This window comes from Neodiprion virginianus, chromosome 5 (genome assembly GCF_021901495.1).
Source record: "Neodiprion virginianus isolate iyNeoVirg1 chromosome 5, iyNeoVirg1.1, whole genome shotgun sequence".
Taxonomy (NCBI): domain Eukaryota; kingdom Metazoa; phylum Arthropoda; class Insecta; order Hymenoptera; family Diprionidae; genus Neodiprion; species Neodiprion virginianus.
In genome coordinates, this window is record NC_060881.1 from 27,141,724 (window position 1) to 27,158,133 (window position 16,410).

Below are 16,410 nucleotides of genomic sequence, written 5' to 3' on the forward strand. Positions count from 1 at the left end.
AACCGTTTGAATCAAAAAAAAAGTTTCCAAGCATATTCCTGCAGGACATTAAATTCTGTGAAAAAAAACCCAGGAGTTTATTTTTTAGACTCCAAATTCGTATACTTACGGGCCGTGAAAGTCGAAGAAAAACGGAAATATGCAGTATAGCGTTAATACATAATTATAATCGAACTTTAACGAAAAATAAAGAAGAAAAACCATTTATTTTGCAAGTAGTGCAATTACATCGCCAGGAATATCCTAATTGTAACAAAGTTTTATCGACAATTAAAAAGAATATTACTGTTTAAAAGTACAATAAAAAATAAATAAATGATTTAAAACTCTACTACTTTGACGAATCTAGTTTATAAACAACATCTTTCACACGCCTTATTTCATTTTGGTTTAAGTATTTTCATTTAGTATGAATATTTTCAATCGTAGAGCCCTAAAACTGCATATTTCTGCTTTTCCTCGACTTTCACGGCCCGTAAGTATGCGAATTTTAGAGTCTAGAAAATCGACTAGGGGGTCTTTATTTAGAGAATTTAATGCACTACAAGAATATGCCTTGAAACTTGTTTTTATCTCTAAACGTGCAATACTTACGGCATTTCTAATGAAAAAAAATTTTTCTTGCGTCTTATTTAAGTGGGAAATTTCAAATGGCCAGCTGCACCTTTCAAAATTGACCCGGCTTGTAAATTTCCATTCCGTGAGGTCGTAAGTACTTGCAACCCCGCTTAAAACGCTTCCGAGCGTTCAACGTTCAACTAAGACCGCTGATTTCATTGGCGCGTTTCGTTAGTTCCGTCCAGTGAAATCGCTTACAAGTAGAGACAGACTTCTAGTGGACCGTAAAAGGGCTCCTGCTACCTGAAAATTTCCTCGTCCAATCGTGTCATATTTACGAAAAGCTGACCGATGGAACTGGTTTTCCCGAATCACGTGTCTGCCTTTACACGTCTCTATCTCCCTGCCGGAAGTGAAAGAAATTCTGAAATCGTAGAAGCGGTGAGTAATCAACAAGTCGGTACTTCCGATCGGCCACGTTCCATGTGACGCGATTTTATTTATTTCGTCATTATTTATAACAAACGTTATCGGCGATCTACGTTAGCAACGACTGTGATAAGTATGTGCGCTTTTATTCGAGCTACGGTTTAAAAATTTTCCCAGTCAGATTCCTACCCCCGTTCTCGCACGATTCGACAAGGAAATTTCCCCGCTTCTGACCGCACGAAATATATAGATATATATATATATGTGCAAATATATATATATATGAGAGGCCAGGTCAGCGGGGCCTCAACGGCCCAACATAGAGCGTCCGAAACTGCTGTGCCGGGACCGAGAAGAGAAGAGAGGCGCGTGAAACGCGTAGGTAAATCTCCGATAGCTTGTAATATAATTATCGCCTGTATAGTTTAGACAGGCAGGACACGAGGAGGAGGAGGGGGGGGGGGGGGGGGGGGCAGAGAAGGGCGTCGCGTGCTACGGGGATAATTAGAGGGCGACCGGAAGGGGTTAGAAGGGTAATGTCATGCAAATATACCTCATGACTCGGTGCTGCACCGGGAATAGAGTGCATTAATCCGCTAATGCACACGGCCGCCAGAAAATTAGATTCGGCCAGATTTACCCGCGAAATGGAAATGGCACCACCGCCTATCCGTATATATACGTATACACCCGGCGGACGAACCTGCACCATGAATATATTTCACCTCGATGTCGTCCGAACCTTCGAACGCCTGATATATTGCGTAAATCATCGTTTAAATAATCACGAAGCTCACAATCAAACAGATCCCCGCCTGTGCGATGCGTTTTAATATGCGCAAAACCTGCCTAATCCACGCAGTAAAATACCCGCCGGGAGTTTATTCGTTCTCTTAGTTTCGGTGTAATTAAAAACCATCTTACCGCGGGATGAATTGCCGCTGTATTGTTTTCCTCTGTTTACTTTCGAAACGTATTTTTTCTCATTTTTACGGATCACGATACCGAGTCTCGGTCGTTCATTGTCGGCTCGACCACCGCCGTAAACCGTTCGTAAGCAAAGGCTTAGCCGGCCACCTGTACACATAATACAGCTAGCTGAATTGATAAACAGGAATTCTCGATTGGCAACAACTTCCGTGTGCGATGGTGGTGTAATGGTCAGCATAGTTGCCTTCCAAGCAGTTGATCCGGGTTCGATTCCCGGCCATCGCACGTCTATTTTTTTATCACACATTTCCATTTTGCTCTCTTATCTTCTTAATCATGTTCGCATCGATCAATCTCTGTTGACTCGACCCCTCATTCATCGAACATCGAACTTTTTTTTTCGGATTTCTAGCTTCCGTTCGAATGGTTCTAGAGTTCTTTCCAAATTTTGAAAATACTTCTGTCGATTTTGGTAATGAAAATCGAATTTAACACTCGGGGGGCCAACTTCACAAAACGAAACCCTCGGTCAATCGACAGAAAGAAAGACAATGAATATTTTTTAAAAATTTGCTGTGTTTTTATATCAAGTGTCAACCGATTCCGATGTGAGAGAAACGTTGCACGATTTTCGACTACTCTTTTTTTTCTCCTATCCGATAGAACCTTAGTTCATCCGAACGCTCAATGATCTGAAGGTTGGCGCGAAAGATACATTGTTGCTCACTGCAATATTGCAAGAACTGCGCGTATAATCGAAAATTAACGATTTTGTAAAAAAGATATAAAAAAAAATCATACGACGTCTTTCAGACGTTCTGATTATCCGAACCAGTCTCGGTTCAAATTGCTTCGGATAATCTAGGTTCTACCGTAGTTAAATTCTTCGCAGTAAATAGATCCGAGTCTACTCTCGCCGTTCGCGGTAAATACAAGAAAAAACTAGTGAACTTCCAATGTCTCTGCGGTACGTTCCGAGATGCGTCATATCCGTGGGATACACCAATGCATGTCCGTATAACACATCGTCTTATATAACATCGTAGTAAATCTTCCTGGTGTCGTCCGAGAATCTGCTAGAGGAAAAAAGAACGTCCTTTCCGATTCACAAGCCTCGGTAGACAACTAGACAAGTTTTCATTGAGTCGAGGAAAATGTTATAATTGATTTCCTTTTACTTGTACACTCAAGTCCACACTCAATTATGCCTGTAAACTTATACGAAGGTTTTATCGTGGTGTTATCCACGTCGGTGGTAACGAGTATTTCGGCAGAATGAAAAGTGCGGAATACGTGGCGTATGTGAATAAGATATTTCGAAGCGTGATACGTACCTTCAACCGTTGATCATCCGATCCGATCCGATGCGAAGGAAGCCACTTCGATGCTGCAGAATTCACTTTCCACCACAAATTCACACTACGCGATAAAACATACCGAGAAGAAACACTTTTCAAACCAACACGTAAAACGTTAATCACCAATCTTATTGCGAACGCGAATGTGCGGCGTAAAGTTCGCCGCAAACCGAATAAACAAAGCACTGGCGATGAACGAGTCGTAAACAGAAGCCGATCGAAGCGATTCGAAAGAGCGACTTCACGGGACTGGCGAATCAGCCGAAGTTTCGATTCCGTTGTTTGTTTACCTGTCGCCCTTTTCGTTTCGAAGACGATAAATTTAGTGGAAATTTACATACTTGTATTCATGATCGACGCAGCGTCACCGTTCCGATTGATTTTACAACTTAATTCTCCACAATGTACGATCGTTTCAGACGAAAGGTCGACTACGGTCCGCCATCTTACGAGCTGCTCGCAACCGCATCTTGCAATTGTTTTTTCGGTCATTGGTGTAACTTGTGTAGATGGCTGAATCACAACTCGGTTTAGATCCGATACCGGAAGTGGACGATTTATGAACGGCGCTGTATTAGATGGTCAAACTTCGTACAAAACTTGCTGTTGCGGAATAACTCAATTCTCGATTCCACTCTGACTAAATAATGCAGAGACTCGCACAACACTGACAAACGGATGAGCCTTTGATTTTATTTGCCTTTGATTTGCATCCTGCTTTACCCTAGAATCTTAATCGGGATTTACCAATTGAGACGAGCAGAAGTTTCTACGCATTTTTGGTACCAACTACATTGCTTTATATGTTTGAAATTCGAATAAATTTATTTAGCAGGAAAAAATAATATCGAAAATGTAATTATCGGAAGAAAAAGCGGCGACGAGCATACCAGATTTTTTCAAGAACTTCTATCTAATTTATAATTTCATGCGAAATTTGATGCCCTTTCATATGCCGATGAAAAAAATATACCTACCGTTAACAAAAAAAAAACCCTAATAGGCCTTGACCCGATTTTGGTGGCTCCACTTAAGAAATATCTGGTGCATTCGTGTTTTTCCCTCCTCTGAACTTTGAATATATTGTATGAAACGTTAGTGTCCTGCTTAGCTTCGGCGTATTGGCCCGGGGCGATCAAAACGGGTACCCTACATACACACTCACCGACATGTGATTCGCGACTCGTTTTGCTCTAACCTCGTTGCAGGTATTACAAGTCCGATGACCTTCAATACGACTGATAGGTTGTAGATAGGCTTAATATTGAAAAGTGAAACTTTAAAAATCCAGATATAATCAACGATAGCACTGAAGGTCAGGCATTTTGAAACTCGTCTTATTGTTAGGTTATCTATAATCGGCCTATATTCAAAAGACTTCATTCGGTGATTCATATAGTGATACATTGAGTCAATGATTACAACTTGGACCTACACGACAGAGCTTGTAATGCTTTGCTGAATGAAATGTAATTTATAAAGTTCGATGTAACGGTCATTTATCGCTTACAATCTTTGTAAATATAAATTGAAATGAGCTTCGGGAAGCCTGAACAAACGTTGACGTTGCAGATTTTCTCAGATATTTTAGAGGGCTAACAATAAGTTATTATCGGCATAGATAACAACGTGACTAATCCTGTATATGTTCGATTTGTGGAAGATAACACGTTTGCCAATATTGCGGAAGCGAAAGAGGACCGTTCACCTCGTCTTCCGTCGAAATACTTCTCGTTATTTGTGTTTCGGAATGTGTATTGATGCGGCATTGAATACTTTAGATCGTAGCTGCTTGCCGATTCTACGCCTGAGACTCGAATATTGTGACTATTAAGAATGTATATACTTTCAATAACTACCGGGGACGCTCCTTGTGGACACCACGCTTTCAGGGCTTCTTAAAAGACGTCAAATGACGCGTGCAATGACGTGGAATAAGATAAGATGCACAGTACTTACATTTCTACCTGCAGCTGGTAAACTTAAATGTATATGCAAGGTTGCCAGATGTCCCTGCAGACTCTATTTTAAGCACGTTTAGTCAAAATAAACTGACCAGCGTACAAACGTTGTTTGTCCAGTTTTATAATAATCGTCTTGCAACAATCACTTTTACTGACAGGAATAAACATAACTGGAATAATATCTTAACATTTCGCGAAATAATATTTTTAACAATAAATTAAATTGGGCCGAAATACTTTTGACAATTGTCATCCACGTGTGAACGCATCTCTTTTAAATCGATTAGAAGTTATTAACAAAGAATCGCGTGACTCGTCGTACGTGTTAGATGTGGCTCTCGAGGAAAATACAAGACAATAGGATTACTTCGATGTAGAATGTATGTGCATGTGTTTACCGTGAGTCTTTGCTGATTCCGATCACTCCATAATTTGTTCGGAGTATACGGGATGCAGAAGTTGCCAAATTTCATCCAATACCCACGATACCCGGTCACGTACGCAGCGCTAATTTATGACGCATAGGTAATAATCGAATCGAAAAAATCTAAAAATCCTCCGTTCTAGGAAACAAACGACGAGATTGGAACGTTGACGGGATAAAAAGAACGCGAAGGCAACGAAACGTAGCGAAGTGAAGCGCGTGTCGCCATCTGCCGGTGCATCGCAGACTCGGCTAGATGCCTTTGTCTTTTCTCTCCTACCTTCATACCCCGTGCCAAAGCTTTCCCCGGCGATGCATGCATATTCAGTTGCGGACGGACCGTCACAAGCGTTGCACGTAAGTAAGGGCATCGACTGTGTAAACAAAGTTGAGTGAAACTCGTTGTGTTTTGAAATGCGCGAAGTGCAGAGAGGGTGAAAGAATCGCTGCGCGTGCGTTTAAAAGTATAAAAAATAATAATGAATTTACCACGAACTTCATCAGCAGGCGGCATATTTTATTACTTTAGCTGAGCATTATCTGACGCGACCTCCTATTCGACGCCAACGCTCAGAGAGGTAAGTTCTTGGAAGAATTCGCCAAAAAAGTACAGTTACGTTTGTTCCCTCTTACGTCGGAGCCACGTATGAATTTAACCACGCTTATGCAAAGTCAGAAACCGAGTTTTTCATCTCCGTGCCACCGGCACGAAGTCCGTTCATTGACACCTGATCACACGGGTAGAGAAAGGTCAGTGCGTTGGCCTTCATCCCGAGTTTCTCTACTCCGCGCGTGGGTTACTTTGAATTTCCGGATCTGAAACCGATGCGTTCGCGACACCGGATAGTCACCTGTAGCTGAAGACACTTGAAGATAAGAATTTGCCGCGCCATTTTGAAACGGGATTATACATATATATTCGTTATATTTTACTAAGTTTTGAAGTTCGCAGTATTTACAGGTACACTGCCATTAGTTGAGCACCTAGATTTTAAATTAGTCACTACATGTCGATAAAAGCGAAAAATCAGTTATCACCGATAATCAGGGTCACCATTTGTTCATCGTATTTTGTTGTGTTGGCAGCACTAACCAGTGCAAACGAACGAAGCTCACGTGCAGGACTCCACTTTGTTTGGAGTCCGGCTGATGGTGCGGCATGTGATTTTCATTCCGTTAGGTAATGCTAAGCTGCCCCTGACATAAGCGTTATCGACAAAATTCACGCTTTGATGGGGCAATAGAACTACTACAGAGTAGAAGAAAAGATTTTCCTTTTGTCCGGCAGTCTGATAGAAAAAACAAGACAGGGCTTATCAGATCTGACGTTTTGTCGTTTCGAGACTTTTCCTTGTGCAATGTCGTATAGCCTAATCCGACCGCAGCTTCGTAATCAACAAAAATTACCTTACTCACCAGACCAATTGTATGACATTTACACTTTTCATTTCACAGCTACAGTCGCATGCAAAAGTGTCCGCCCAAAGATAATCTTATGATTAAGTAACGCTTAAAAGATGCAAAATGGAAACACAAATATATCGTCGTAAAGTTCTTTTATTATGCAATTAAAATATGTAATTCAAAAATTGTTAATAACGGTTAACAATTATTTGTAACAAAAATAACACTCTTAGCTTCTTCATAAGTGTCCGGCCAAGCATAAATTATGCACTATATCCAAAGAAAAAATATAGTAACTCGAGAGAAAATAATTGAAAACTGTAATAAATGTAAGATTTTCTAGTACCTTTTGGTCGTCGAATGTACCTTCTACCAAACAATTTAATTTTAGTTTCGTCTGAAAACAGCACTTTCTTCTAATCTTCAACAGTTCAGCTCTGATATTTTTCTGCGTATTCCAATCTGGCCTTCTTATTCTTTTTACTGATGCGCGACTTTTTTAAACCCTTTATAGAGATCATCATACCTATTGAACCAAGGCCGCACCGATGTTCTGCCATGATAGCTTTGAAGTGTATGCCTACCAAGTATTGATGAAAATCTTACATTTATTACCGTTTTCAATTATTTTTTCTCAAGTTACTATATTTTTTCTTTGCATAGAGTGCGTAATTTATGCTTGGCCGGACCTTTATGAAGAAGCAAAGAGTGTTATTTTTGTTACAAATAATCGTTAACCGTTATTAACAATTTTTGAATTACATATTTTAATTGCAAAATAAAAGAACTTTACGATGATGTATTTGTGTTTCCATTTTGCATCCTTTAAGCGTTACTTAATCATAAGATTATCTTTGGCCGGACACTCTTGCATGCGACTGTATAGTATATAAGAAGAATTTTAAACAATCGAATGGTGATGAAGGATACTCAAATTTTGTACACATCATACATCGGATATTCCAATTTTTTTCCCCTTCTGCTCACAATTTCAAGCGATACGAAACATTGAAACTGAACTGTATATTACGAGTATATGAATTTTAAGTTCTTTACTCAAAATATGACAGCGCACTTCTGGGACATCCATTTTTTTTACACCCTGTACGGTGATGTGTTTATATCTATGTGTGATATATCTATGAATTTGTTTCAAGGCTCCCTTAGGAGTCTGTCCTGAGAATGGAAGAGAAACATCGGAATATCCTACTCCAAGTGCAACCAGCGATCGTCCGTGATCTCGACTATCAGAATGTCCTTGACACGCTGGTTGCAGAGAACATCATCACCTTGGCATCCAATGAAGAGATTCTTAATGCAGGAAATCGAGAGTTGCAAATCCGGAAGCTGCTATCTCACCTACCGGGGTAAATTGCTCCTTGGAGTTTTTTTTTTTTTTGTCTATTTAAAGTCTATATTAGTATTTCTTTAAAACATGTTTCCTCTTACAAACCTTACTCATATTTCTTCAAGCTTTAGATTAATCAGAGAGAACATTATCACCAACTTTTTTTATTAACATTGTTCAAACTCAAAATATTACACTTTTCTGCATGCATTGAATTGTTTCTCACAATTGCACCTTTTTTGTTTGCATAATCTTTAGACGCGGTCCGAAGGCTTATTCCATATTTAAAGAAGCTATGCGACTAAATTATGATTGGATCAGCAAAGAAATGGATGAGCTCGAAGAGAATTTTGACAGTGTAGATTCATTAGATGCTCCCGTAGGACAAAACGTCCCACACCCGCATCTTCCTGCAATTCCATCGCTAAATGTGTCAAGGACAAGAAAGGTTTATTAATTTTTTCACTTTAGTAATCTCATTATACTTTTTTAAAGACTATAATCTCTCAACTCATCAACATTTATCTTTTCGAATACTTTGAAATTTAGTTTAACTTACTGTAGATCTTTATGTTATTGCTGTGTAATGTTTTATATTGTATGAATTTTCTTTAATCCTGTGCTTTCAAATGCGGCGTTGATAAAATCGGTAAGTTCTTATGGTAAATAAATTAGGTACATGCAAAATTGAAATTCATTATTTTCTGAACTATGAATTCAAGAATGCCGGTACCCAGTCTCAATCTAATTTAGTCTTTCTATTACAATAACTGGCATTTATTGCATAATATTTTTGACATTTTCGAGTTCTCAGGTTTCAAACCCCGATAACTTTACCACAAAAAAACAATATCATCAGAATATATTTTACTGTTATTTGAATGGTCAAAAACTACAAGCTAATCAACTTGGGTAACCTTCTTAGACTTCTATTTTCTAATCTGCAAGTTGATATATGCAATAAAAAAAATTCAATGGACTACAACATCAATAATTGGACATGTATTTTCAGATGGAACAGTTGCGCAAAGGGCTGAAAGAGTTGAAACCAAGTAATTACCTGGCTCTCCATGCGCTGCCAGGATATGGTAAATCAACTTTGGTCAGTGAAACTTTACAGGACGATGATCTTGCTACTGATTTATTCCAGGTAATGCGATTGTCGAGAACTAATTAGTCAGTCGCTTGATTATATAAACGAAATTTGTACCAATTTTTAATTGACATTTACAAAAAAACAATCCTAATGCAATTAAGTTTTTAATATGAAAAAGGCTAACAAATTTTCTGTAATCAAAAACCAACTTTTATTCATTGCCCATGACAGAAGGAAATGTACTGGATTAAATTTGGATCGGAACAATCAGTCGCAGAGAACATACTCACTCAGTTGAACATGCTTTTTCACCGAGTGAGAAATCTGGATCTGTTGACAGAACCGACTAGTGAAGACTCTCTCAAATATTTTCTGAGGCACCATTTTTCCAAACATAATCATGCCCTGTTAATACTGGACGATGTTAATCGGCGCGAAATTATCGAAGCATTTGATTTTGGATGCAAGACTCTTGTCTTGACAACTGACACAGACATACTGAGAGGAAAAAAATGCGATATCATTGAGGTGAGTTTTCCTGCCTTGATAATATTTGTACAATGCAAAAATTTACTATTGCCTCGAACGTAATTTCAGTTGTCTCTTATTTATCTATTTACTTTTTGTGCCGTCATGTCTAGCTTTGTTTTGATAATTCTTTTTCTCAACTTGTTTCAGATGAACGAGGGCTTCACCCCGAAAGAATCGCTTGCCTTGTTTGCCAAAGCTATCGGTGTCGATGCCTCGGAGCTGCCCAAACAGGCTCGCCAGATACACGAGGAATGCAAGGGAATGCCTCTTATGATCGCGATGTTTTCAGCCCAATTTGAAGATGTCAAAGAGAGTCTTATCGAAGGTGATAAAAGGGCTGACACGTGGTCTTACTACCTCGATGCATTGAAGAAGAAGAAATCTGCGTACGTATCATGAATAGCCAAGTGTTAATTTTTGTCTTGATTAAAAAAAAGAAAAAAAATCGTTACATCCCTGCAATATTTTTCGCGTTAAATTGAGCAACTAACAGCCGCTATCCATTCATGTATTTCTTATTCATTGCAGCGTTTTGCAAGAGAGTCTCGACAAGTTGAAAGCGATATTCGAAATGTGCATAAATAAGCTTTCCAAAGACGAAATACATTACTATGAAATGTTTGCTATATTCCCTGAAGACGTGAACATCACAACAAAGGTTTGTTAATGAAAAAAAAAAGAATATCCAATTTTAATAAACTAAAAAAATGAACTAACTAATCTTACCATCCTCAATTATGCTCCTTGCAGACATTGTCAATATTTTGGGATCTGGATCCACCAGAAGTCGATTTGATAATGTCTAAATTTTGCAAAAAATCAATGGCCGTGAGACAGTGGCATGTACATCTAAAAACATATATATACGGTGTTCACAACTTGGTGCTGCGTCACCTTCGAGACAAATTGACAGCAGAATCCTTAATGAATCTCCATAAGACTTATGTGAATAAAAATTTTGAGGCATGCAACTGGAAATTGTCAAATCTCCCAAAGGACAATTACATCTATTCTTATATTGGACACCATATGGAAGAGGGAGAGTTACTAAACAAATTTCCGGAAGTTTATCTTAATTTTAAATTCATCGAGGCAAAAATCTACCATATCGGTCCTGGTGATCTTCTAATTGATTTAAAAAAGTACAGAAAACACATTACCCAGGAATCTCCAGAGCTCTTGGATAAGGTTACAGATCTTGAGAAATTCCTCGTACAACAGGCCTCAACCCTCGCCGAATATCGAAGACGGAACTGCCTCGACCTTGTTCAAGTGGCCCTGAAACACCCATATTCGGGCTTTGTCAGAGACATGGCTGAGTCTCTGGCAAATGAGCGACAGAGCAGCCTCTATTTAAGCCATTTGAAGAACAACAATCAGAATTTGAATTCTCTGAGCGATGAATTATACATGCAGGTGCGATCTGTCGCTTTTACTAACGAAGCTAGTGTGATCCTCATAGGAAATGACATGGGAGAAGTTGTGTTGTGGAACTGCCACGACGGGCACCACGTTGTTTTTTATGGGAACAATAGGGATTATCCCATCAGAAAGATTATCACTCCGAGGAACGGAGAGTACTTTGTCTCTATTAGCGAAGACGGTACAGCAAAGTTATTCGATCTCAGCAAGCAACGAGAGTTTTACATGAAAACTCTCAATCCTCGAACCAGGCAGAAGGACTGGAAAACAATGTACGAAAACGATATCAACCAGGATCACAGTAAATTTACTTTCGCAGTCAAGGATCAGAAAATTATGGATATTTCTATTTGCTCAAGTAGCCAGAAAATTGCTGCCTGTACCAAGAATGGGAACATCATGGTATGTTGGCCATTTTATTAATTTCTTAATCTGATATTTTGTCCAAGAAAAGCACTAGGTACTAAATTAAGAGAGAAACATGAACAAAATGATTAAAACCTGTGTCAAAACGTACAATGTTTGAAATTTGAGGTCAATGATTGAAATTTTATAACAGAGTTCATTGCTTGTTGTACAATATCGACCGTAATAGATACTTGAACAACTTTTTTCCTTCCTCAGGTATGGAAGTGGACCGGCGAAGTTTTTATTGATCAAATTTCAATGGCAGGGTAAGTTTTGATGAAAAATATCAATGTTTGACGATTGATCCTAAATTCGTTACAGACGTTTTGAGCATAACGTTCTGTATCATTTTTATAAAATGAGCATCATCCTAGCCGCACGATCGAATAATTGCAACTTCGCTTTCAGCAATTCAACGTTAAACTGCATTCTGTTCACGATATCCAGTACAAAACTTCATACCGTAAACCTAGAAACAGGAGCTTTAACTATGTATGACGCTACACACGGCAATTACGTGACGCAATGTACCCTCTCCTCTGAGATGGTAAAAGTGATATCACTCCTCTCCGTTCCGGGGGTTGCCAATATTATGATTGGTTTGTTGGATAAAAAATTATTCTCCGTCACCTGGAAACTTGACGAAATCACAGGCTATCCTACATATACCGAATTTGCCAAACTTGCCGATGAAACGGTGACATATACTTGCGCAGCTTTGACTCAAGATGGCCGGTACGTCATCACTGCGGACACTGGCTGCTCTGTTACTATTCACAGTCTTCGAAACGGCTATAAAACAATCAAAACGTACAAAAAATCTGTTACTAGCCTTGATACTCAGTGGCTAGAGAATGAACGCTGTCACATGGTAAGTGATTTTGTTGCTCAGTACTCGATAGAATTTAGTTCCTTTATTATTTCTCCATTTATTTCAACAGATCTGTGCCGGCAGTTGTGATACACTTGTGCCAATGGTCCACAGGTGGAGATTTGACCCTACGGAGAATCCTGTTTCTCAAAGGTAAAGCCACCCCGTAGTACAAGAAATATGTTAAACTGAAACGTAAATGAAGAAAGATTGATGGCAATTTTTTATTTTTCTTTCAATTTTTCACTTTATTTTTATAAATTTTGTTCATCGGTCTACAAATTAATTTCATCGACATATTGCTTTCCTGCTTTCAGACTGCCCCTGTTTGACGCAATTGTCGAATCAGTTGAGAAAAATATTATTGCTGTAGCGACATCCAATAGAACGGTGCAGATTATTCAAAATGACAATGTTATCGCCGAGGCACCATCGGTTAACGCGAAGATAACTAATATAATGTTTTTCGAGGACAAAAATCGAGTTGCTTATGCAACTGAAGGGGGTCAAATATTCTTGTTTGACTTAAAACACAAACATTATGATCAAATATTGCAATTGTCGTATTCCGTGAGATTTATGACTATACTCGGAATCGAGGAGAAAAATGTAATCGTGTGCAATAATGGACCCGCGGATTTGCAGGTGCGAGATTTTCCATTTTATCTATTCTATATTTTCTATTTTTTTCTATTTCAGTTGTTTACTGTTCAGTTTAGACGGTTGATTAAGTTTTTCTTTCTGTTTTGTTTTTCAACTTACCGTTCTCCGAGTTTCAGATCTGGGAGGGTCCTGAGGATAACCAATTAATTGAAAATAGCGGATCTGTGATATTTTCCAAATATTTAAAAAACGTGAAACACGTGTTAACCGTAGCCAACGAAGTTGCAAAACTATGGGACCGGAAATGGCGGCTACGAGTTAAGTACGTGCCGACAAAGATGCGTAAAGTGAGCTGCTGCTCTCTCAGCGACGAGGAGAATTATTTAGCACTAGCCAACGCCTCGGGATGTCTCACTATTTGCAAACTGGTGCCTAAGAAAGTTGGTAACACTATAGCGTTTCAAGAAAATACCGTCCAAAATTTGCCTGATGAAATAACAGCCTGTAATTTTTCACCCAACGGAACTTTACTCGCTGTCGGAATGAAAAGGGGTAAAATTATGGTAAGCAATTTTACTATATGATTGTTTGTGTTTTTTTTTTTTTCACCTTAATTTTACCACAAGTTTGTTAATTTACATACGCGTTGAACAAGATGTTGAAACTGCGAAAGTTGAAACATCTTCAAAAGCGAGAGGAACAAGACTGATATATAATTATACTTTATTCTCAATATCCCCAATCAGATAATTGATGGAAAATCTAGTAAGGAGATACAACTATTAGATCTCCATCGTCGAGCTGTAAAACAGCTATATTGGGGACCTTCGAGCCTCAACGAACAGATTCTTCTCTCTTTGAGCAACGAGATGGCCTGGTGGAACATATCTCGAATTGGTGAAAGCTCGTCGCAGAATAATATAGCAGGTTCTAATCGACAAATTAGTCAAAGCTACACAGACCTGACGGTTTCGTCTAATTTGAATGTAACCACTGATCTCAATTTACCTCGCGAGCCTTTGAAGAATAGCCAAAGTTTTCAATTCAGTAGCGTTATACAAGAATCTAAAAATAAATCCTTGAACAACAACCATGATGATGCTACTGAAGAGGTATCAAATTCAACTGGCAGTGCGGTTTCAGCTTATTCGTCGGAACAGGACACAAATGAGATTAACGGCAATGGTCACAACTCTCCTTCCTTCTGTTGGTCTGATAAACGGCCAAAAGATTTCGATACACCCGGTTTGTTGAGCGTTGTTAAACTTGACGGTAATTTAGCGACTAATGTATGCATTTCAAAAAACTTTAAAAGGTTCATTACCATTGATGGCGAAGGCTCAATTTATAACCTAGCTGTTATTGAAAAAAACGGAATGAATAAACATCACACCATTTCATAACAATCGATGACAACTGCCGTTAACAACGGTGGGCATCAGTTTAAATTAACTTTATTGTATTTAATTCACAATGTCGCATCCCATTTCCTCAGATTTATAATACTTGGTATAAAATCACCGCTTCTGAGGTAACGGTGTGATTACTATAATTTTTTTTAATCATTCAAATCTTTTTTCTAATCTCTAGCAGTTTTATACAAAAAAAAAAAAAATTATTCAAAAATACACAGCATCATTCATTTCTAGTTTTTTCATTAAAACTAAAACAGAGAAAGAAAGAAAAGAGTCTTACTATTTTCAATAATCTCTTCAATCTTAATCACAAATTACTTTTTACCACTGCCGATACGTATTTCGAACAGTCAGATTCAGTTTATTTTTTTCTCCCAATTTTTTTTCATGAACAAATTACATTAGCCATTGATTTATGTATATAATACTGTATTACCTCATTGTATGGTGCATTTATTTTATTCTTAGTACTTTTGATACTAAGTTTTCCTTTGGAAACTCTATTTGTACACATCCTAATTAATCCTTTTTGGATAATGTATACTTTTTACTTGTATTTTACACTTGATTTTGAATAATTTTTTTACTGCTCTTGTCTAGGGTAAGATTATTAAAAGTAAATGAAACGAAAAGAAAAACATTGTGATATATACATATATATATATGTACACATGCGCATACACATATAAATATGTATAATATATATATTACACACACACACACACACACACACACACACACACACATATATAAATAAATAAATATAAGTTTATAACTATAAATAGGTTATGTATAGACCAGAAGTACACTTCTCGCAAAAATTAAGGGAACAACAAAATTTTCGAAATTTTTTGGTGATTTTCAACAGGCTGTATTTCAGTGAAAAATGGTCGTACAAGAAATGAAAAAATAAAGCTTTTGAAGCTTGAAGACTCTAGTTTTTGAATTTTTTGGTTAAAAATTTTTCGAAGTACTATTAGCCATGCAATCCTTGGATAAAGCACGAAGAAAAAATTTTCAAAATTTTTCACATTTTTTTTTTTCGCTCTACGGGCATGGAAAAATTTTTCCGAGCTAAACCAATGCATAGGTCGCATAGCCTGTTTATTCAGCTTCAAGATGCTTTTTTTTAAACCTCGATACGACCATTTGTCTTCGAGATATCGAATTTTGAATGCCAAAGGATCCTTTTTCACTCATCTTCCGATATCTCTGGAACTATCGGTCGCACAGCGAGCTGAAGGGCAGTTTCTTTTTCTGCAGAAAATTTCCTACAAAAATCTGTCATGGTTGATGTCAAAAAAAAATTTTTTCCACCTGTAGCGTTAACGTGAAAAAAGAGCAAAAAAATGCCATTTTGCCTTTTTTTGGATAATCGACTGTATCTTCGTCAATATTGGGGGAAAAGCTTAGGTTAGAAGAAAATTTTACAGCCTAATGTACCCCAAAGGTCCCTCTAAATCGGTAAATCGATCGGTTCAGCGGTTTTCCTGGACTGATTGATTGAAATTTTGACAAAATTAAGAGAACAAGGTTCCTTAAGAAACAAAAACCTTGTTCCCTTGATTTTTTCAAAATTTTTCCATGCCCGTAGAGCGAAAAAAAAAATGTAAAAAATTTTGAAAATTTTTTCTTCGTGCTTTATCCAA

The 16,410-nt window shown here is 37.9% G+C and overlaps 1 protein-coding gene and 1 non-coding gene across 3 annotated transcripts; both read left to right on the forward strand.

The window, feature by feature from the left end:
- The first annotated feature begins 2,130 nt into the window (after positions 1–2,130).
- Positions 2,131–2,202, forward strand: Trnag-ucc (transfer RNA glycine (anticodon UCC)). The gene has a single exon. It is a non-coding gene; the product is annotated as a tRNA-Gly (tRNA).
- Positions 2,203–5,984: 3,782 nt separating this feature from the next.
- On the forward strand, positions 5,985–15,200 carry LOC124305764 (apoptotic protease-activating factor 1-like). 2 transcript variants are annotated; one of them, XM_046765525.1, is made up of 14 exons: positions 5,985–6,241; positions 8,225–8,434; positions 8,674–8,863; positions 9,428–9,565; positions 9,743–10,039; positions 10,190–10,428; positions 10,571–10,700; positions 10,793–11,866; positions 12,089–12,138; positions 12,281–12,743; positions 12,814–12,896; positions 13,061–13,388; positions 13,523–13,909; positions 14,093–15,200. In XM_046765525.1, exons 2-14 carry the CDS (start codon positions 8,250–8,252, stop codon positions 14,747–14,749), a joined length of 4,221 nt encoding a protein of 1,406 aa, XP_046621481.1. In that variant the 5' UTR covers positions 5,985–6,241; positions 8,225–8,249; the 3' UTR covers positions 14,750–15,200. The 2 variants fall into 2 exon arrangements, with proteins under 2 accessions (XP_046621481.1, XP_046621482.1); XM_046765526.1 differs by having other exon boundaries at positions 9,437–9,565.
- Positions 15,201–16,410: the final 1,210 nt, after the last annotated feature.